Consider the following 23,034-nt stretch of genomic DNA (forward strand, 5'->3'; position numbering starts at 1 on the left):
TTCTTTCTTCTATTGAGCTAAGAGCGGCTATTTCCTCCATAGCTTTTATGGGTGTTGTTTTCATGGCTCCTGTCATTATTCTCAAACCAATGTTCTGAACTTTGTCAATTTTGCTAATATTTGTTTTTGCTGCTGAGCCCCAAGCCGAAGCACCATATTCTAACGTAGGTCTCACATAGCTGGTGTAGGTTTTTTTCAGGATGTGGTGATTTGCTCCCCAGTCTGTTCCTGCCAGTTTCCTCATTAGATTAAGTCTTTTAATCCCATTACTTTGTGTGTTTTCTATTTGTTTTCTCCAGGTAAGTCGAGTGTCAAAAGTGACTCCTAGGTAAGTTATTGACAATATTTAACAAATTTTTTCCCCTTTTTAGATTCTGTAGTTGGTGTCACCCCCCCCCCCTCCTCCCCCGGAATTTATAGTTTTAATTTGTGCACACTTAATAGTAACGATTGTTTTTTTTTTTCTTTACTTAGCAAGTTTAACACATGCTATAATATCCCCCACTTCACATTGCGATTGTCAATTAAACATTATTTTAACCGGCAAAAAAAAAGCATTTTGTTTTGGTAAATTTGCATTTTTTACTTTCTCGTATATACGAAGTATAGAGAAAGTCTTATAATCGTGCAAAAAAAAAAATCGAGATTTTTACAAATCTCGACGTTTTGCATCTCACTGATACGGAAAAACATAATTTTGCAATCTTGTCCGTATGTCTGTGTGTCTGTGTGTGTGTGTGTGTGTGTGTGTGTGTGTGTGTGTGTGTGTGTCCGTGTGTAAACACGATAACTTGAGTACCGTTACAGCTAGGTTGATGAAATTTCATATATAAGTATTTAATCAAAATCGTAGATCCGTATCAACTTTTGAGCGATTTCCGATAACCGGAAGTGGTACTTTTCCTACTTTGAATTTTTCAAAAGCCTATAACTTGAGTACTATTTCAGATAGATAAATGAAATTTCATACGTAAGTAAAAGATCTAATTCTCTACCTTCTATTAAATTTTGAGTCATTTCCGTTGACTGGAAGTAGTACTTTACGCTACTTCCGATTTCTCAAAAAATTAATGTAAATTTTAAAAGTAATAATAATATTGCGCACTATTATGCGCTTTTTTATTTCGCGTTCACTTGGTGTGCAATTAATTTGTCTACGAGATTTTATTCTATTTTTAAAACTTTAAGTATTTAAAATGGATTAAAAATCATGTCTATAGCCCGAGTTCCCATCCCCTGTTATTTTATATAAGAATATTCGAGAAAGTTTAGGGGAGATCACTCCCGGTTTATTTTCCTTCGTAAATGTTGTCACCTGGTGTCTATTTATTTCTACACTATTAATGTCTGTGTCCATTTATTTCTACACAAATTTAAATGACTGTGGCCATTTATTTCTACACTATTAATGTCTGTGTCCATTTATTTCTACACAAATTTAAATGTCTGTGTCTATTTATTTCTACACTATTAATGTCTGTCCATTTATTTCTACACAAATTTAAATGTCTGTGTCTATTTCTACACTATTAATGTCTGTCCATTTATTTCTACACTATTAATGTCTGTCCATTTATTTCTACATAAATTTAAATGTCTGTGTCTATTTCTACACTATTAATGTCTGTGTCCATTTATTTCTACATAAATTTAAATATCTGTGTATATTTATTTCCAGCGCTGTCATGGAACCGAGCCCAGGGCCGGGCAACACCACGATGGATGCAGGGTCAGGGGTCATGGCCTATGTTGTACACGCTGGGAGTAGCTCGCCCCTTAACTCTAGTCTTAACCTGAACAACTCGCTGGCTGATGGAGACCTGAGGTAATGTTGAGGGTTTTGGTGTCTAAGGGGGGGGGGGGGGGGGGTTGGTGTCTAAGGGTGGGGTTTTTGGTGTCTAAGGGGGGGGGGGGTTGTGTCTAGGGTTGGGGTTTTTTGTGTCTATGGTTGGGGTTTGGTGTCTACGATTGGGGTTTTGGTGTCTACGGTTGGGGTTTTGGTGTCTAGGGTGGCGGTTTTGGTGTCTATGGGTGGGATTTTTTGTGTCTAGCGTTGGGGTTTGGTGTCTAAAGTTGGGTTTTGGTGTCTAAAGTTGGGATTTGGTGTCTACGGTTCGGGTTTTGGTGTCTTCAGTTGGGGTTTGGTGTCTAAAGTTGGGATTTGGTGTCTAAAGTTGGGATTTGGTGTCTACGGTTCGGGTTTTGGTGTCTTCAGTTGGGGTTTGGTGTCTAAAGTTGGGATTTGGTGTCTAAAGTTGGGATTTGGTGTCTACGGTTCGGGTTTTGGTGTCTTCAGTTTGGGTTTGGTGTCTAAAGTTGGGATTTGGTGTCTACGGTTCGGGTTTTGGTGTCTAGGGATGGGGTTTTTGGTGTCTAAGGGTCAGTTTTTGGCGTTTAGTGTTGGGTTTTTGGTGTCTAAGGGTCAGTTTTTGGCGTTTAGTGTTGGGTTTTTGGTGTCTAGGGTTCGGGTTTAGGTGTCTAGGGATGGAGTTTTTGGTGTCTATGGAATAGGATTTTTGTGTGTCTAGGATTGGGTTTTGGTGTCTATATTAAGGGTTCTGGTTTCTAGGGTTGGGGTTTTGGTGTCTAGGGTTGGGGTTTTCTAACGCCTGGATAGGGCTGTATTTTTCTAGTATTATTGTGGCTGCTGTTTAGGTTTAAGATTGACAACGACTAAGGTTTTGGTTGCAGTTTACGTTTATGTGCAGGAGCAGGCTTTTGGATAAGTTTACGGATGCTGATATACTGAGCTACTAAAAAGTCCTGATTGCAATATGTTTAACTACCCAAGTGTCTGGCTAGCCGTATGCCAACTACCCTTATGTCCAGCTACCCGTATGTCCAGCTACCCGTATGTCCAGCTACCCGTATGTCCAGCTACCCAAGTATCCAACAACCCGTATGTCCAGCTACCCAAGTGTCAAGCTACCCAAGTGTCCAACTACCCGTATGTCCAGCTACCCGTATGTCCAGCTACCCGTATGTCCAGCTACCCGTATGTCCAGCTACCCGTATGTCTAGCTACCCGTATGTCCAACTACCCGTATGCCCAGCTACCCGTATGTCCAACTACCCGTATGCCCAGCTACCCGTATGTCCAACTACCCGTATGTCCAGCTACCCGTATGTCCAGCTACCCGTATGTCCAGCTACCCGTATGTCCAACTACCCAAATGTCCAGCTACCCGTATGTCCAGCTACCCGTATGTCCAGCTACCCGTATGTCCAGCTACCCGTATGTCCAACTACCCGTATGTCCAACTACCCAAATGTCCAGCTACCCGTATGTCCAGCTACCCGTATGTCCAACTACCCAAATGTCCAGCTACCCGTATGTCCAGCTACCCGTATGTCCAGCTACCCGTATGTCCAGCTACCCAAATGTCCAGCTACCCGTATGTCCAGCTACCCAAGTATCCAGCTACCCTTATGTCCAGCTACCCAAGTATCCAGCTACCCGTATGTCCAGCTATCCAAGTATCCAGCTACCCGTATGTCCAACTACCCGTATGTCCAGCTACCCGTATGTCCAGCTACCAGTATGTCCAACTACCCAAATGTCCAGCTACCCGTATGTCCAGCTACCCGTATGTCCAACTACCCAAATGTCCAGCTACCCGTATGTCCAGCTACCCGTATGTCCAGCTACCCGTATGTCCAGCTACCCGTATGTCCAATAATCCAAGTGTCCATCTATCTACGTGCCGGGCTTCCAATAATCCCTGTTAGCTAATCCCATCAGACCAGGATTAAGCAATATAAGCACGTGCTCGTGGCATCAAGGGTATGAGACACTATTAAAAATGTCCATGATACTCCTTTTCATTTCCCAGAGAATTTTTTACGTTATTAAAAAAACCAACAAGTAGACCTATTAACGAGTAAAGCTAAATTATCAAATACCCCATCACCCTCTCCTCTAATCAAAGTTTCTTATAGAACTCCGCGTAAGTGCTCATCTACCGTAAAATGTTACCAATATACTGACACTTGACCAATTGATTTTTATTCTGCCCTCCCCCCTCTCCCTTCTTCCCCCCACCCAGCGGCCCAAACCTGGAGGACTACACCCTGTACCACGTGGACATGTTTATCGCCAGTTACTACCTGTGGCTCGTGCTGGCCTTTGGTTTGCCGGGAAATGTGGCCAGTATTTTTACCATCTTGTCCATGCCCACAGTCTCGTCATCAAAGGTAAGTCAGGGGGGGGGGGGGATGCGGGGGGGATGTTGTGTTTGTCATGATGTGTCACGTGGTCTACTTTAGGACTATTCAGCTATTGTATCAACAGTCCGTGACAAGTACATTGTATGCCCCCCCCCCCCCACACACACACATACACACAAGTACAGTTATGTTAATGAAATTTCATATACAAGTATCATATAAAATTTGTAGTTCTGTATCAACTTTGCAGCGATTTCCGGTATCGGGAAGTGGAACTTATTCTACTTTCATTTTTTAAAAATCCTGTAACTTGAGAACTATTTAAGATATATGAACGAAATTTCATCTATACGATCTATTTCTCTGCCTTCTCTCAGATTTTGACTAATTTCCTTTGACCGAAAGTAGTAATTTACGCTATTTCCAATTTCTCAAAAAAAAAAACGAATATGACACTACTAATATTCCGCATTATTATACATATATTGTTTGCCGCTCACATGGTGTGTAAAAAAATTTTTCTACGAGATTCTATTCTATCTTTAAAAGTTTAAGTAATTAAAAATTGATTAAAATTATGTCTATATCCTGAGTTGCCATCCCACGTAGTGTTATATAAGAATATTTGAGAAAGTTTAGGGCAGATCACTCCCGCTTTATTTTAAATTTCAATTCATTTTCTTCAAATTGAACTTCTGTCTATTTTCTCATCCGCCATTGTTTGTGTCTTGCAGGCCCACGTGGCGATCCTGGCCGTGGCCGATATGCTGGCCATCATCTTAAAGATCACCTACCTGCTCATCTCCGAGCACTCCATCCACGTGACCGGCCCGGGCTGCGCCGTCATCATGTTCTCCCAGCAGTTCTTCACCTGCTACGTCAACTGGGTCGTCGTCGCCATGACCGCCGAGCGCTGTCTGGCCGTCTGCTTCCCTCTGCGCGTAGGCCGGATGTACACGCGACGCAAGGCCCTGCTCGTGCTGGCCTGTTTCCTGCTCATGACCTCAGCCGAGTACTTCTTCTTTTTCTGGGCCTGGGAGGAGAAACACGAGGAGGGTTACGGCTTTTGGTGTCAAATGAAAGAAGAGTACCAGCCCTTTGTCCGGAATATTTTCTACTGGCTGGACGGATTCTACTCGGCACTCTTGCCCTGTGGGTTCATCCTCATCGGCAACATCCTGATTATCATCAACATCAAAAGAGCGCGGAAGGCCCAGAGGCATTTGACCAACACGTTTGACCAGTCCACGCGGAAGGGCAGAGACCAGAGACAGATCACTATCATGTTGGTGTTGGTGTCCATCGTGTTCCTAGTCCTCAACATCCCCAACGCTGTTCTCTACTTCCTCAAACCGTACTGGGTCTACGAGGAGAATTCCTACGAGCAGGTCAAGTTCCGGTTTACCAGCCATCTGGTGCATGTGCTCTCCGATAGCAACCACGCCGTCAATTTTTACCTCTACTTTCTCAGGTGATGTGTGGGTGCGAGGATGTGTGGTATTGTTGTGTATTTGTTTAGGTGTGGTGTGGTATTGTAGTGTGTTGTTTTATTGTGTTAAATGTGCGGTTGTGTTTTTTTTTTGTTGTGTGTGTGCTTGTGTTGGTTGTGTCAGACGTGTGGTTTGATCGTGTCAAATATGTGTTAAGTGTGTGTGCTTTTGTGTTAATTGTTTCTGCAGTGTGCGTTTCTGTAGGGTGTGTTTCTGTTGCGTGTGTTTCTGTAGTTTAGTTTTCTGTAGTGTGTGTTTCTCTAGTGTGTGTTTCTGCAGTGTGTGTTTTTCTGTAGTGTGTGTTTCTGTTGCGTGTGTTTCTGTTGCGTGTGTTTCTGTAGTTTAGTTTTCTGTTGCGTCTGTTTCTGTAGTGTGTGTTTCTGTAGTGTGTGTTTCTGTAGTGTGTGTTTTTCTGTAGTGTGTGTTTCTGTTGCGTGTGTTTGTTGCGTGTGTTTCTGTAGTGTGTGTTTCTGTAGTGTGTTTCTGTTGTGTGTGTTTCTGTTGCGTGTGTTTCTGTTGCGTGTGTTTCTGTTGCGTGTGTTTCTGTAGTGTGTTTCTGTAGTGTGTGTGTTTCTGTAGTGTGTGTTTATGTAGTGTGTGTTTTTCTGTAGTGTGTTTCTTTGTTATGTTACTGTTGTGTGTGATTTGGGGTTTGATTGTATGAGGCTTGTGATTTCTTTGTGTCGAACACATTGAAGATGTGTGATTTCGTTGGAGTGTGAAATTGATTTGTATAATTTGTTTGCTTAAAGAGTATCGATGTGTAATTTTCGTTAAACGTATCAGATAAATCTAGCTAATCAACGCCGAGTCCCCATAATCACTATCAGACTTTTTTTTTCGGGGACTGGGGGGGAGGTGTGGCACTTGAAACTTTCGGGGGGCGGACTAACTTTTCCGATGGGAGGAACACTGGTATAAGTATATATTTTCTATATAAATTCTTTTTCGTTATGGGGGGGGGGGGGCGGTAGCCGTGCATCGAAAAAGGGAGGGGGGGGGGGGGGGTTGCACCGCCTAAAATAAACAGTGCCTTCAACGCCACCATCTCTTCCTCTCCACAGCATGTCCAGTTTCAGACGCCGTTTCCTAGACGCCATCCGCTGCCGGGGGCGCCGGCGTCAGGCCAGCAGCAGCCTGTACCGCACCTCCCAGACGTACGTCCACAGCGCCCCCCACGGGGAGGGCGCCTACAAGCTCAACAAAACCCACAGCTGCCACTCGCTCAAGTCCTGCAGCAACAGCAACAACAACAAGCTCATCCACAGCACATCCGGTGACGCGACCCACGCCTCGCTCATGAGCAGCAGTCAGCTCTAAGTTAACCAATGGGAATCGATGTGACATGATGGGTGTGGGATAACGTGAAGTGTGTTTCATTTCCGGTGTACATTATGTAGAATAGTATTGTTTTTTATGGCAATTTTATAAGAAATCTGTTGATGTTTAGAGGTTTATCAAGGTTTATAAATTTACCAACGTTTGTCTTATGAATATTGTTGGTCGTGGTATCTTTGGTATATTTTTGTTCATTGACTCTGATACTGTTGTGTTGGTCATTCCCTCACGGTAGAATTATTAAATATTGTTGAACATTGTCTCGAATACAATTGTTATTGGTCATCATCTCACATACAATTATTTTTGGACATTGTCTAACTTAGGCCTAACATATTGTTGTTGGTCATTCTCTCACATATAACCAGTGTTTCTTCCAGACTTTTTCTCCGGGGGGGGGGGGGGCACTTGAAATTTTCTAGGGGGGGGGGGCAGACACTGATGATACAAGTATATATTTTCTATATAAATTCCATTTCGTTCGGTGGGGGGGGGGGGGGGGTAGACTTTCTTCGGGGGACTCTGCCCCCCCCCCCCCCCGAAGAGATACCTGGAAGAAACTCTGCATATAATTATTGTTTGTCATTCGATCACATACAATTTTTGTTGGTTGTTGTCTATATTTCAACATTTTCTCTACTTCAAATACTGTTGGCCATTTTCTCTCAATCCGCCGTTGTTGACCAAGGTCTCCCATGATTTGATATTGTTTTTGTAGGTTTTGGAATGCCCGAAAAAAATGAAAGCAGTAGATGAAATGGCAGTTAGACACGAACCTCTGACCCAAGGGGCCGACAGACAAGAGGTATCACATGCCAGTGTCAGGGGATCACTTTTTTTTTCTTTACGGCGTTGCGAGTTATCCTTCCTTGTTACTAAAAAATAGATCGTTGTATTTCTGTTGTTTTTTGTTGTTTTTTTTTCGTTGTTTTTATGGGCTACTATAAGTTTGTACGTTTTTTAATAATTGTGATATTTGTAAAACAAAATTAAAGCTCAAGATTTGACATGTTTTGTTTTTGAATTTACAACAGTACTGATGTATTTTGTGTTAGTTTTGTCCATTAGTTAAGTGAATCTAGGTCATTAACCTTAGCCTTATCCCTATACCTAACGAATCACTAAACCTATCATATCCACATCAATATCCTAAATGACCGGGGTAGAATTGGCTTTTAGGTATTTGTTCTATGGGGTCACCCCTAAATGACGTCACGCTATTTTTGACGATTTTTATCTTCCCCCCCCCCCCCACCCCTCCGTCACACATCGTCACAAAAAGCAAACACCTTGTCAAAATAGAGTATTTAAATCAACTCCGATTGCAATTTATTAAAACAGGTTTCTAAAACGCAAAATGACGTCTAAAATTCGTTTTCTAACATTGCTTTTTTTATAATGCAAAAATGTGAAGTCCACCATCTGAACCTCCTCATCACACGCCGTCACAAAATTACTCACCCCCCCCCCCCCCCCCCTACGAGTGTGACGTCATTTATGGACAATACCCTAAGGGGGGGGGGGATAATTACGATAGGAGGCAATAGACGATGGGTAATGGTGGTGGTGGGGGGGGGGTAATGACAATAGGAGGCAATAGACGATGGGTAATGTCCTGGCCCCAGGGTGGGTCGATAATATTATCTATACAGATATGTTACATAATATGTTGAATGTCCCGTATGTTTTGTCACGCTCGGCATATCGATCTCGACCTAATTATAGATCTTTACCCTTGATATGCCTGTGTGTACCACAAGTTAAAATTACTGACCCATTCACATGATGACCTCATTCAAATTCAAAGGTTGATAAATTAAGGCTGCTGGTGAAGGCATGACGTTAGCTTGTGAGAACTAGACTAGTGCTAAAAGTACGCCAAGTCACAAAATAAACAGATGAGAAATAGCAATCACAAATTCGAATTCACTAGAGAAAATAAAGCGGGAGTGATCTCCAATAAAACTTTCTCGAATATTCTTATTATAACATTACGTGGGATGGCAATTCGGGATATAGACGTGTTTTTTAATCAATTTTTACACACTTTTAAAAATAGAATCTCGGCTATTTGTCTTGTCGGCCTTTTGGATGTCGGCCTTTTGTCCTACACCGAAGTTCTAGATACATGTTCATGTGCTCTGTATGGGTCTAGGACAAAATGCCGACAGAGCACATGAACATGTATCTAGAACATGTATCTAGAACATGTATCTAGAACATGTATCTAGAACATGTATCTAGAACATGTATGTTGCATTACTTTGATCAGATTGTAGGACACCTAAAACAGTCCCAGTATGGTAGAAAATGAACCCTGTTGTTGATTTCAGTGGGAAAGTTCCCAACTGACCTGGACGTCCATGTGTCTCCTCTCAGTGTAAATAAACTTTAGGCCTATATTTTTCTTCAGGATGTGTAAACAAATATTGGAACATGTTGCGTCCTCAGCAAATACAAACAAAACATAAAACTTGAGAACATAATCCTATCATGTTCAATAAATTAAAAACGAAGAATGATTCTCCCTAGAAAGGGGTTGTGGTAACTAAGAAAATAATTTATTTTAATTTTTTTAAATGTATATTCAGATATACTTTCTTCAACAAAAAATATAGTGAACTACAGTGAAAAAATATAGATTTAAATTAATTTTCAAATTAATCATCATTATTACAAAATATGTACAATTTATTTCATAATGGTAAAAATATTTTCATATAATTAAATTAAAGTAACATTCTAATTCACATTTTATTTTGAATAGCTTGGAAGTTTTATAAAACAACATTTTATTCCAACCAGTGCACTAGAATGAGAACATTAAAAAGTGATTGTTTTTTTTTAACTGTACAAAGTGAAAAAAAATACATTGTGATTCAACTTTTTGATCAACATAAGATTAACAACCAATCTCTGTAATGTGTACTAAAAATGTCAGTCAATATTTACATTGCATAAAGTGAGCAAAAGCATGATCATACAGTTCATTATGTGGCTTAATTTTTTTAGTCAGTGCAAAGTTATCTAAATCATCTAAATCAGATAGATGCCAAATTTATTAAATATGTGATCTAAATTAGACAGGGGCCAAATTTATTAAATATGTAATCCAAATCAAATAGATGCCAAATTTATTAAATCTGTGATCTAAATTAGACAGGGGCCAAATTTATTAAATATGTGATCCAAATCAAATAGATGCCAAATTTATTAAATCTGTGATCTAAATTAGACAAGGGGCCAAATTTATTAAATATGTAATCCAAATCAAATAGATGCCAAATTTATTAAATCTGTGATCTAAATTAGACAGGTGCCAAATTTATTAAATATGTGATCCAAATCAAATAGATGCCAAATTTATTAAATCTGTGATCTAAATTAGACAGGTGCCAAATTTATTAAATATGTGATCCAAATCAAATAGATGCCAATGTTATTAAATCTGTAATCTAAATTAGACAGGGGCCAAATTTATTAAATATGTGATCCAAATCAAATAGATGCCAAATTTATTAAATCTGTGATCTAAATTAGACAAGGGCCAAATTTATTAAATATGTAATCCAAATCAAATAGATGCCAAATTTATTAAATCTGTGATCTAAATTAGACAGGGGCCAAATTTATTAAATATGTGATCCAAATCAAATAGATGCCAAATTTATTAAATCTGTGATCTAAATTAGACAGGTGCCAAATTTAGTAAATATGTGAACAGAATCAGATGGATGCCAAAATTATTTAATGTGTGTTCCAAATTGATTAAGCAGATCAATTAAATAGGTTTGGCATGCCCCTTGATTAACTTAATCAGCAAGTCAGGCAATTAAACCCCCACTCAGCAGGTAAGCTCTGGAGTAACTCTTTAAGTATTGAAACCAGAAAAAAATATTCACAAGGAAAATTTGTTTTTTCAGTTGCAATTCATGACCTAATATACACATGACCCCACATAAAATACGTAGTGTAGACATGATCTACTTTTATAAAGTCTGAATGTTGATAATATAAACAAGTTGACTTCCAGTACTTGATGAATGTTCCACTTAACGAAGGTAATGTACATGATCATGTGTTATATTTCTGTATGTTCAATATGATTATGGCCAGTTGAATAAAAATTGTCAGGTAAACCACCGGGACTGTTTGAGAATCGCGTGATGCCTTCGTCGAGATCTGGAAAATGTTTGCTTGATAACCCCAGCTGACTTTGGCTCATGGACCCGTCGTACTCGTCACTGTCGAAGGCGGCGTTCTCGTACGCTTCCAGAACTTCCTTCAGCTTGGGGTTGGTGCCACTCAGGTGGGTGGGGCTGTCAGAGGTGGTGTTTGCTATCTGCATGACCACTTCCTGTTCCTCGTCTGGTTCTGCCTGCAGCTCTGTCTGGTCCTGTGGTGCGGCATAGACGGCATTGACATCCAGTGAGTTGTGGCTGTTGGGGGAAAAATTGTTTTTTTAAACTAGAACTTAAGAACTGAAGAGACATTTATGCAAAAAAATGTAAATGTATACCTCTGTTTTTAAAACTAGAACTGGATAATTATTTAGAGTATTTTGTGCTGATAGATTTATTGAGATTAAAACTAAAAAAGAATGAAGAGAAATTTTTAAGGATGGATAAACTAAAAGAACAAAGAGAAATTTATAAGGCTTTATAAACTAAAAGAACTAAGAGCAATTTGTAAGCATTTATAAACTAAAAGAACTAAGAGCAATTTGTAAGCATTTATAAACTAAAAGAACAAAGAGAAATTTATAAGGCTTTATAAACTAAAAGAACTAAGAGCAATTTGTAAGCATTTATAAACTAAAAGAACTAAGAGAAATTTGTAAGGCTTAATAAACTAAAAGAAGAAAGAGAAATTTGTAAGGATTTAGAAAATTAAAAAGACATAAAATTAAAAGTCCAAACAACAATTGGTTAGTGAACAAATGCAGGAAAATTAGCCAGAAGTGCAGTACTAAGAACACTGTATAAACATCTAGCAGTTTATAAATTAATGTATGGATTAAGAGACTGACAAGATGAGCCTATTTACAAACAAAGTTATTACATAAGCCAAGAGCATAATAAGCCAAATTATTCTGAAGTGTCATTTTATGTACAAAAATAAGTTGAGTTCCTGCTAATTAAAAAGACAGGTATTGTCAATTGTCAAAACTGATGAATTAACCAATGATTAAAGCTGATATATTAGCCAATGATTATAGCTTATATATTAGCCAATGATTATAGCTGATATATTAGCCAATGATTAAAGCTGATATAATAGCAAATGATTAAAGCTGATACATTAGCCAATGATTAAAGCTGATACATTAGCCAATGATTAAAGCTGAAACATTAGCCAATGATTAAAGCTGATACATTAGCCAATGATTAAAGCTGAAACATTAGCCAATGATTAAAGCTGATACATTAGCCAATGGTTAAAGCTGAAACATTAGCCAATGATTAAAGCTGAAACATTAGCCAATGATTAAAGCTGATATAATAGCAAATGATTAAAGCTGATACATTAGCCAATGATTAAAGCTGATACATTAGCCAATCTTTACCTGGTCTTGTCATCATCAAGCACAGCATGCTTGATCTCCTTCCCAAACAGTGGGTTTTCCCTGAAAGGTGGGAATTACAACACATTAGAGAAAATATAAACCATCACCTGACATAGATCAGCGTGATTAAATTTCCAAATAATAAAAAACAGTCAAAAACAGAAAATTTAATTTTGTGTTTTTAAGAATGTTTGAGAAAGTTTACCACTTTTTTTTTGGACTTTTTTTTTGCTTTAACTTTAAATAAATAAACTAATAAAATAAAATTAAAATAATAATTATAATTAATATTATTATTAATATTATTATTTTAAAAAATGAATCAAAAGGACTGGGGTAGATGTAGATGCTTGGATGATCAGAATGAAAGGATGTTTTTATTCCTGTTTTACCTTAACTCTCTTATTTCAGCAGTCACCCTTCATACCATGTACACCTTTCATACCATGTACACCTTTCATACCATGTACACCTTTCATACCATGTACACCTTTCATACCATGTACAGCCTTCATACCATGTACAGCCTTCATACCATGTACACCCTTCATATCATGTACACCCTTCATACCATGTACAGCCTTCATACCATGTACACCCTTCATACCATGTACACCCTTCATACCATGTACACCCTTCATACCATGTACACCCTTCAAATATTCATTGACTCATAGATCTAACTATCTCTATCTGCAAGCTACACTCAAGTTTTGGTTCCTGTAACTAGAACCACTACAACTCCATGAAAGAAAGATAACTCACGCAGCATAATATTTGTTTGTCCCTGGATGCTCATAGAGTTCCTGTTCCTTGGTTGTAGCTGCAAAAGACCGACATGAACAGTTGAACTCACAAACACAAATCTAACCATGTCAGATCTATCTTGACAAAATACAGACATGAACAGTTGAACTCACAAACACAAATCTAACCATGTCAGATCTATCTTGACAAAATACAGACATGAACAGTTGAACTCACAAACACAAATCTAACCATGTCAGATCTATCTTGACAAAATACAGACATGAACAGTTGAACTCACAAACACAAATCTAACCATGTCAGATCTATCTTGACAAAATACAGACATGAACAGTTGAACTCACAAACACAAATCTAACCATGTCAGATCTATCTTGACAAAATACAGACATGAACAGTTGAACTCACAAACACAAATCTAACCATGTCAGATCTATCTTGACAAAATACAGACATGAACAGTTGAACTCACAAACACAAATCTAACCATGTCAGATCTATCTTGACAAAATACAGACATGAACAGTTGAACACACAAACACAAATCTAACCATGTCAGATCTATCTTGACAAAATACAGACATGAACAGTTGAACTCACAAAGACAAATCTAACCATGTCAGATCTATCTTGACAAAATACAGACATGAACAGTTGAACACACAAACACAAATCTAACCATGTCAGATCTATCTTGACAAAATACAGAGATGAACAGTTGAACACACAAACACAAATCTAACCATGTCAGATCTATCTTGACAAAATACAGACATGAACAGTTGAACTCACAAACACAAATCTAACCATGTCAGATCTATCTTGACAAAATACAGACATGAACAGTTGAACTCACAAACACAAATCTAACCATGTCAGATCTATCTTGACAAAATACAGACATGAACAGTTGAACTCACAAACACAAATCTAACCATGTCAGATCTATCTTGACAAAATACAGACATGAACAGTTGAACACACAAACACAAATCTAACCATGTCAGATCTATCTTGACAAAATACAGACATGAACAGTTGAACTCACAAACACAAATCTAACCATGTCAGATCTATCTTGACAAAATACAGACATGAACAGTTGAACTCACAAACACAAATCTAACCATGTCAGATCTCTCTTGACAAAATACAGACATGAACAGTTGAACTCACAAACACAAATCTAACCATGTCAGATCTATCTTGACAAAATACAGACATGAACAGTTGAACACACAAACACAAATCTAACCATGTCAGATCTATCTTGACAAAATACAGACATGAACAGTTGAACACACAAACACAAATCTAACCATGTCAGATCTATCTTGACAAAATACAGACATGAACAGTTGAACTCACAAACACAAATCTAACCATGTCAGATCTATCTTGACAAAATACAGACATGAACAGTTGAACTCACAAACACAAATCTAACCATGTCAGATCTATCTTGACAAAATACAGACATGAACAGTTGAACTCACAAACACAAATCTAACCATGTCAGATCTATCTTGACAAAATACAGACATGAACAGTTGAACTCACAAACACAAATCTAACCATGTCAGATCTATCTTGACAAAATACAGACATGAACAGTTGAACACACAAACACAAATCTAACCATGTCAGATCTATCATGACAAAATACAGACATGAACAGTTGAACACACAAACACAAATCTAACCATGTCAGATCTATCTTAACAAAATACAGACATGAACAGTTGAACACACAAACACAAATCTAACCATGTCAGATCTATCTTGACAAAATACAGACATGAACAGTTGAACTCACAAACACAAATCTAACCATGTCAGATCTATCTTGACAAAATACAGACATGAACAGTTGAACACACAAACACAAATCTAACCATGTCAGATCTATCTTGACAAAATACAGACATGAACAGTTGAACTCACAAACACAAATCTAACCATGTCAGATCTATCTTGACAAAATACAGACATGAACAGTTGAACTCACAAACACAAATCTAACCATGTCAGATCTATCTTGACAAAATACAGACATGAACAGTTGAACACACAAACACAAATCTAACCATGTCAGATCTATCTTGACAAAATACAGACATGAACAGTTGAACTCACAAACACAAATCTAACCATGTCAGATCTATCTTGACAAAATACAGACATGAACAGTTGAACTCACAAACACAAATCTAACCATGTCAGATCTATCTTGACAAAATACAGACATGAACAGTTGAACACACAAACACAAATCTAACCATGTCAGATCTATCTTGACAAAATACAGACATGAACAGTTGAACTCACAAACACAAATCTAACCATGTCAGATCTATCTTGACAAAATACAGACATGAACAGTTGAACTCACAAACACAAATCTAACCATGTCAGATCTATCTTGACAAAATACAGACATGAACAGTTGAACTCACAAACACAAATCTAACCATGTCAGATCTATCTTGACAAAATACAGACATGAACAGTTGAACACACAAACACAAATCTAACCATGTCAGATCTATCATGACAAAATACAGACATGAACAGTTGAACACACAAACACAAATCTAACCATGTCAGATCTATCTTAACAAAATACAGACATGAACAGTTGAACACACAAACACAAATCTAACCATGTCAGATCTATCTTGACAAAATACAGACATGAACAGTTGAACTCACAAACACAAATCTAACCATGTCAGATCTATCTTGACAAAATACAGACATGAACAGTTGAACTCACAAACACAAATCTAACCATGTCAGATCTATCTTGACAAAATACAGACATGAACAGTTGAACTCACAAACACAAATCTAACCATGTCAGATCTATCTTGACAAAATACAGACATGAACAGTTGAACTCACAAACACAAATCTAACCATGTCAGATCTATCTTGACAAAATACAGACATGAACAGTTGAACACACCAACACAAATCTAACCATGTCAGATCTATCTTGACAAAATACAGACATGAACAGTTGAACACACAAACACAAATCTAACCATGTCAGATCTATCTTGACAAAATACAGACATGAACAGTTGAACTCACAAACACAAATCTAACCATGTCAGATCTATCTTGACAAAATACAGACATGAACAGTTGAACACACAAACACAAATCTAACCATGTCAGATCTATCTTGACAAAATACAGACATGAACAGTTGAACACACAAACACAAATCTAACCATGTCAGATCTATCTTGACAAAATACAGACATGAACAGTTGAACTCACAAACACAAATCTAACCATGTCAGATCTATCTTGACAAAATACAGAGATGAACAGTTGAACTCACAAACACAAATCTAACCATGTCAGATCTATCTTGACAAAATACAGACATGAACAGTTGAACTCACAAAGACAAATCTAACCATGTCAGATCTATCTTGACAAAATACAGACATGAACAGTTGAACACACAAACACAAATCTAACCATGTCAGATCTATCTTGACAAAATACAGACATGAACAGTTGAACTCACAAAGACAAATCTAACCATGTCAGATCTATCTTGACAAAATACAGACATGAACAGTTGAACTCACAAACACAAATCTAACCATGTCAGATCTATCTTGACAAAATACAGACATGAACAGTTGAACTCACAAACACAAATCTAACCATGTCAGATCTATCTTGACAAAATACAGACATGAACAGTTGAACTCACAAACACAAATCTAACCATGTCAGATCTATCTTGACAAAATACAGACATGAACAGTTGAACACACAAACACAAATCTAACCATGTCAGATCTATCTTGACAAAATATAGACATGAACAGTTGAACTCAAAAACACAAATCTAACCATGTCAGATCTATCTTGACAAAATACAGACATGAACAGTTGAACTCACAAAGACAAATCTAACCATGTCAGATCTATCTTGACAAAATACAGACATGAACAGTTGAACTCACAAACACAAATCTAACCATGTCAGATCTATCTTGACAAAATACAGACATGAACAGTTGAACTCACAAACACAAATCTAACCATGTCAGATCTATCTTGACAAAATACAGACATGAACAGTTAAACTCACAAACACAAATCTAACCATGTCAGATCTATCTTGACAAAATACAGACATGAACAGTTGAACTCACAAACACAAATCTAACCATGTCAGATCTATCTTGACAAAATACAGACATGAACAGTTGAACACACAAACACAAATCTAACCATGTCAGATCTATCTTGACAAAATATAGACATGAACAGTTGAACTCAAAAACACAAATCTAACCATGTCAGATCTATCTTGACAAAATACAGACATGAACAGTTGAACTCACAAAGACAAATCTAACCATGTCAGATCTATCTTGACAAAATACAGACATGAACAGTTGAACTCACAAACACAAATCTAACCATGTCAGATCTATCTTGACAAAATACAGACATGAACAGTTGAACACACAAACACAAATCTAACCATGTCAGATCTATCTTGACAAAATACAGACATGAACAGTTGAACTCACAAACACAAATCTAACCATGTCAGATCTATCTTGACAAAATACAGACATGAACAGTTGAACTCACAAACACAAATCTAACCATGTCAGATCTATCTTGACAACATACAGACATGAACAGTTGAACTCACAAACACAAATCTAACCATGTCAGATCTATCTTGACAAAATACAGACATGAACAGTTGAACTCACAAACACAAATCTAACCATGTCAGATCTATCTTGACAAAATACAGACATGAACAGTTGAACACACCAACACAAATCTAACCATGTCAGATCTATCTTGACAAAATACAGACATGAACAGTTGAACACACAAACACAAATCTAACCATGTCAGATCTATCTTGACAAAATACAGACATGAACAGTTGAACTCACAAACACAAATCTAACCATGTCAGATCTATCTTGACAAAATACAGACATGAACAGTTGAACACACAAACACAAATCTAACCATGTCAGATCTATCTTGACAAAATACAGACATGAACAGTTGAACACACAAACACAAATCTAACCATGTCAGATCTATCTTGACAAAATACAGACATGAACAGTTGAACTCACAAACACAAATCTAACCATGTCAGATCTATCTTGACAAAATACAGAGATGAACAGTTGAACTCACAAACACAAATCTAACCATGTCAGATCTATCTTGACAAAATACAGACATGAACAGTTGAACTCACAAAGACAAATCTAACCATGTCAGATCTATCTTGACAAAATACAGACATGAACAGTTGAACACACAAACACAAATCTAACCATGTCAGATCTATCTTGACAAAATACAGACATGAACAGTTGAACTCACAAAGACAAATCTAACCATGTCAGATCTATCTTGACAAAATACAGACATGAACAGTTGAACTCACAAACACAAATCTAACCATGTCAGATCTATCTTGACAAAATACAGACATGAACAGTTGAACTCACAAACACAAATCTAACCATGTCAGATCTATCTTGACAAAATACAGACATGAACAGTTGAACTCACAAACACAAATCTAACCATGTCAGATCTATCTTGACAAAATACAGACATGAACAGTTGAACACACAAACACAAATCTAACCATGTCAGATCTATCTTGACAAAATATAGACATGAACAGTTGAACTCAAAAACACAAATCTAACCATGTCAGATCTATCTTGACAAAATACAGACATGAACAGTTGAACTCACAAAGACAAATCTAACCATGTCAGATCTATCTTGACAAAATACAGACATGAACAGTTGAACTCACAAACACAAATCTAACCATGTCAGATCTATCTTGACAAAATACAGACATGAACAGTTGAACTCACAAACACAAATCTAACCATGTCAGATCTATCTTGACAAAATACAGACATGAACAGTTGAACTCACAAACACAAATCTAACCATGTCAGATCTATCTTGACAAAATACAGACATGAACAGTTGAACTCACAAACACAAATCTAACCATGTCAGATCTATCTTGACAAAATACAGACATGAACAGTTGAACACACAAACACAAATCTAACCATGTCAGATCTATCTTGACAAAATATAGACATGAACAGTTGAACTCAAAAACACAAATCTAACCATGTCAGATCTATCTTGACAAAATACAGACATGAACAGTTGAACTCACAAAGACAAATCTAACCATGTCAGATCTATCTTGACAAAATACAGACATGAACAGTTGAACTCACAAACACAAATCTAACCATGTCAGATCTATCTTGACAAAATACAGACATGAACAGTTGAACACACAAACACAAATCTAACCATGTCAGATCTATCTTGACAAAATACAGACATGAACAGTTGAACTCACAAACACAAATCTAACCATGTCAGATCTATCTTGACAAAATACAGACATGAACAGTTGAACACACAAACACAAATCTAACCATGTCAGATCTATCTTAACAAAATACAGACATGAACAGTTGAACTCACAAACACAAATCTAACCATGTCAGATCTATCTTGACAAAATACAGACATGAACAGTTGAACTCACAAACACAAATCTAACCATGTCAGATCTATCTTAACAAAATACAGACATGAACAGTTGAACACACAAACACAAATCTAACCATGTCAGATCTATCTTGACAAAATACAGACATGAACAGTTGAACACACAAACACAAATCTAACCATGTCAGATCTATATTGACAAAATACAGACATGAACAGTTGAACACACAAACACAAATCTAACCATGTCAGATCTATCTTGACAAAATACAGACATGAACAGTTGAACACACAAACACAAATCTAACCATGTCAGATCTATCTTGACAAAATACAGACATGAACAGTTGAACACACAAACACAAATCTAACCATGTCAGATCTATCTTGACAAAATACAGACATGAACAGTTGAACTCACAAACACAAATCTAACCATGTCAGGTCTATCTTGACAAAATACAGACATGAACAGTTGAACTCACAAACACAAATCTAACCATGTCAGATCTATCTTGACAAAATACAGACATAAACAGTTGAACTCACAAACACAAATCTAACCATCTAACAAAATTGACTCAATAGTTGGTGGAATGTATAAGTTATCAGTCAGGGTCAGGTTTTCTTGGTCAGTTCTATTTATAAAAATTATTTATGTATAAACTAACAGCTTTCAACAGATGTAACTGAAAAAAAATAGAACAAATCAGTGTTTGTCTCCCTTACCATAAGCCATAGTTGTAGCTGCTCTCAAACGATGCCGATACCTATTGACAAAAAGTATTTTTTTTATATTTGTCACACCAACAGATGTTAAAAAATTATTCACATTGTAGGATATTTTTTTCATGATAAGTTATTAAACTTGTAGGCCTACCAAAGACAACTAATATAAGTTTATCACATTTATCTACATAATATCGTATTATACATATATATATTTAAATGTATATATACAAATATATCTATATCTAAATCTAAATATCTATATATCTATATATCTATATCTATATATATCTATATATCTATATCTATATACATATATATATATATATATATATATATTTATATATATGTAGTGAATTTTCTAACAGATTACTTACATTCTGATTAAGTGCACGATGACCAGTAGAAAAGCCAGTATGATGCAGGATAACACAGCTGTGACAATAGCAAATGTCCTAGTCCACTCCTCATCTGAATTCACTTGTTGCACAGGCTGCACTATCTGTTGGGGTCATAGGTCAATACACAGGTTAAAGGACATTCATTAATGATGGTTGACTGTGGTCAATACACAGGTTAAAGGACATTACATTAATGCTGGTTAAGTGTGGTCAGTACACAGGTTAAAGGACATTCATTCACTATACAGATAGAGACCATCACTCATAGCTGAGTTAAATTTTGAAATAGTAGGAAGAGGTGAAAGTGAATGGAACTATGATACACTAGGAAAGAAGAAGCAAATGTTCTTATGATATGATGGGTGGGACAAGTGAATGGAACTATGATTTTGTAAGAAAGAAAAAGAGGCAGCCAAGAACTTACAGATGTTACAGAATGCATATGTGATGACAATAACAGGTAGTTAAACAACTCTAACAATGCCAGGCTAGTTAACTGAATGAACTGGAGATCCAGTCCAGCTTTTACAATAAATGTTGTTTTTTTAAAAACACAACATTTTTTATACTCACCAATGCCTCAGTGATTCCACTCTCAGACATTAGTTTCCTCACTTCTGAGTTATGGTCAAATCGCCTAGAGATTTATTTATTGTAGTAGTTAATATCAGCATTTATAAATGTTTAAGTTTAAGGTACATGAAAAATATATTTACAAATATTTATTTATTAATTAATTATTTATTTATTAAATATATCTTACAAATATTTATATTACACCAACTTCAATCCATTTACTATGTTATATCCATACAATAAAAAAATTAATTGCTACATATTTTATCTGCCATTCCAGTTACATTGAAAAAAAATATTTCTATTTCTGAATCTACTATGTATAAGATATCTGATTCCCCAAGCTAACCTGCTACATATTTTATCTACCATTCTGGTTACACTTTTTTTTTTATTTCTGTATCTGCTGTCTATAAAATATCTGCTTCCCCAACTAACCTGCTAGATATTTTATCTGCTACTCCAGTTACACTGAGAAAATTTTTATTTCTGTATCTGCTATCTATAAGATATCTGTTTCATTTACTGACCTGGATAAGTCTGTGGCATCCACAATCTTCCATGTAACATTATCATGGCCATGAATAAATGCATCTGTTCTGTAGATGAGCAAAAAATTGACATTTTAGGGCTTCAAATAAGAAAAAGTTATGCAAAAAAATATTTGAATAGTTAAACAAAAAATAGTTAATTATTGTTGAAATTGTGTCTACAAGGTAGTCCAATTATCCAAAGATATAAAACAATATTTTTAATGTACCAAATACAAAGATAAATTTTATTAATGGTAATATTATTTTAGGTAAAAACATAAATAGTTTGCTTTAACAAAACTAGGCAAAAAAATTGTTAAAAATAAATAAATTGAAATAAACACGAAAATTAAGTTATGAATAGGGTAAAGTTTTAATAGACTCACTTGGTTGGATCAAGTGTGCCGTCACTCAATGTGTGTGTCACAACTTTATCAATGACAAGCTCTATGCCCAAAATAGCTGACAGTCGCCTGAAACAAAGACGTTAACCTTAGTATTCCCAAACTCTAATTCAACATCATTCATTAATATAACCAGATCTTATTCAGTAATTGTAATTTATTTTCTACTACTCAATCACAAAATAATTGCAATAGTAACCAGATTGAATGTCATTTGTTATTATTTTTTATTTTATGTTAATGTACCTGACAAAATCATTTTTTATTTTTTCTACTTCATTGGTTGGCCTATTAAAGACGAGTTGAACTCTTTGAGAATTTGCCACAATAAAAACCTGTTAAGATTGAAAATAAATTTAAATTTAATATTAATTTTAATTTAATAAATTTAAATATTTATGAATCTATTTTCTCAAGAGAAAGAAGAAGACTCTGTACCTCATTATTGTGTTAAAAAAGTAAACAACAAAACTATACAAGAAG

At 36.4% G+C, this 23,034-nt stretch overlaps 2 protein-coding genes across 2 annotated transcripts in view; one reads left to right on the forward strand and one right to left on the reverse strand.

The window, feature by feature from the left end:
- Nucleotides 1-1,697: 1,697 nt before the first annotated feature.
- On the forward strand, nucleotides 1,698-7,376 carry LOC131946898 (putative G-protein coupled receptor F59B2.13). Its single transcript, XM_059307898.1, has 4 exons — nucleotides 1,698-1,825; nucleotides 4,047-4,194; nucleotides 4,902-5,638; nucleotides 6,722-7,376. Exons 1-4 carry the CDS (start codon nucleotides 1,719-1,721, stop codon nucleotides 6,975-6,977), a joined length of 1,248 nt encoding a protein of 415 aa, XP_059163881.1. The 5' UTR covers nucleotides 1,698-1,718; the 3' UTR covers nucleotides 6,978-7,376.
- A 3,057-nt stretch (nucleotides 7,377-10,433) lies between these two features.
- The window catches only part of LOC131946859 (cadherin-23), a 57,016-nt gene continuing 44,415 nt past the window's right edge, over nucleotides 10,434-23,034 (reverse strand). The window contains exons 10-18 of the mRNA XM_059307838.1: nucleotides 22,798-22,886; nucleotides 22,534-22,620; nucleotides 22,145-22,213; nucleotides 21,612-21,675; nucleotides 21,015-21,139; nucleotides 20,638-20,678; nucleotides 13,327-13,384; nucleotides 12,562-12,621; nucleotides 10,434-11,434 (exon numbers count right to left, since the gene is read on the reverse strand). Of these exons, the coding sequence (XP_059163821.1) occupies nucleotides 11,077-11,434; nucleotides 12,562-12,621; nucleotides 13,327-13,384; nucleotides 20,638-20,678; nucleotides 21,015-21,139; nucleotides 21,612-21,675; nucleotides 22,145-22,213; nucleotides 22,534-22,620; nucleotides 22,798-22,886 (951 nt within the window). The 3' untranslated portion in view covers nucleotides 10,434-11,076. The remainder of the gene's footprint in view (nucleotides 11,435-12,561; nucleotides 12,622-13,326; nucleotides 13,385-20,637; nucleotides 20,679-21,014; nucleotides 21,140-21,611; nucleotides 21,676-22,144; nucleotides 22,214-22,533; nucleotides 22,621-22,797; nucleotides 22,887-23,034) is intronic.

This window comes from Physella acuta, unplaced genomic scaffold (assembly GCF_028476545.2).
Source record: "Physella acuta isolate Inbredline_101_S28 unplaced genomic scaffold, ASM2847654v3 ptg000574l, whole genome shotgun sequence".
Taxonomy (NCBI): domain Eukaryota; kingdom Metazoa; phylum Mollusca; class Gastropoda; family Physidae; genus Physella; species Physella acuta.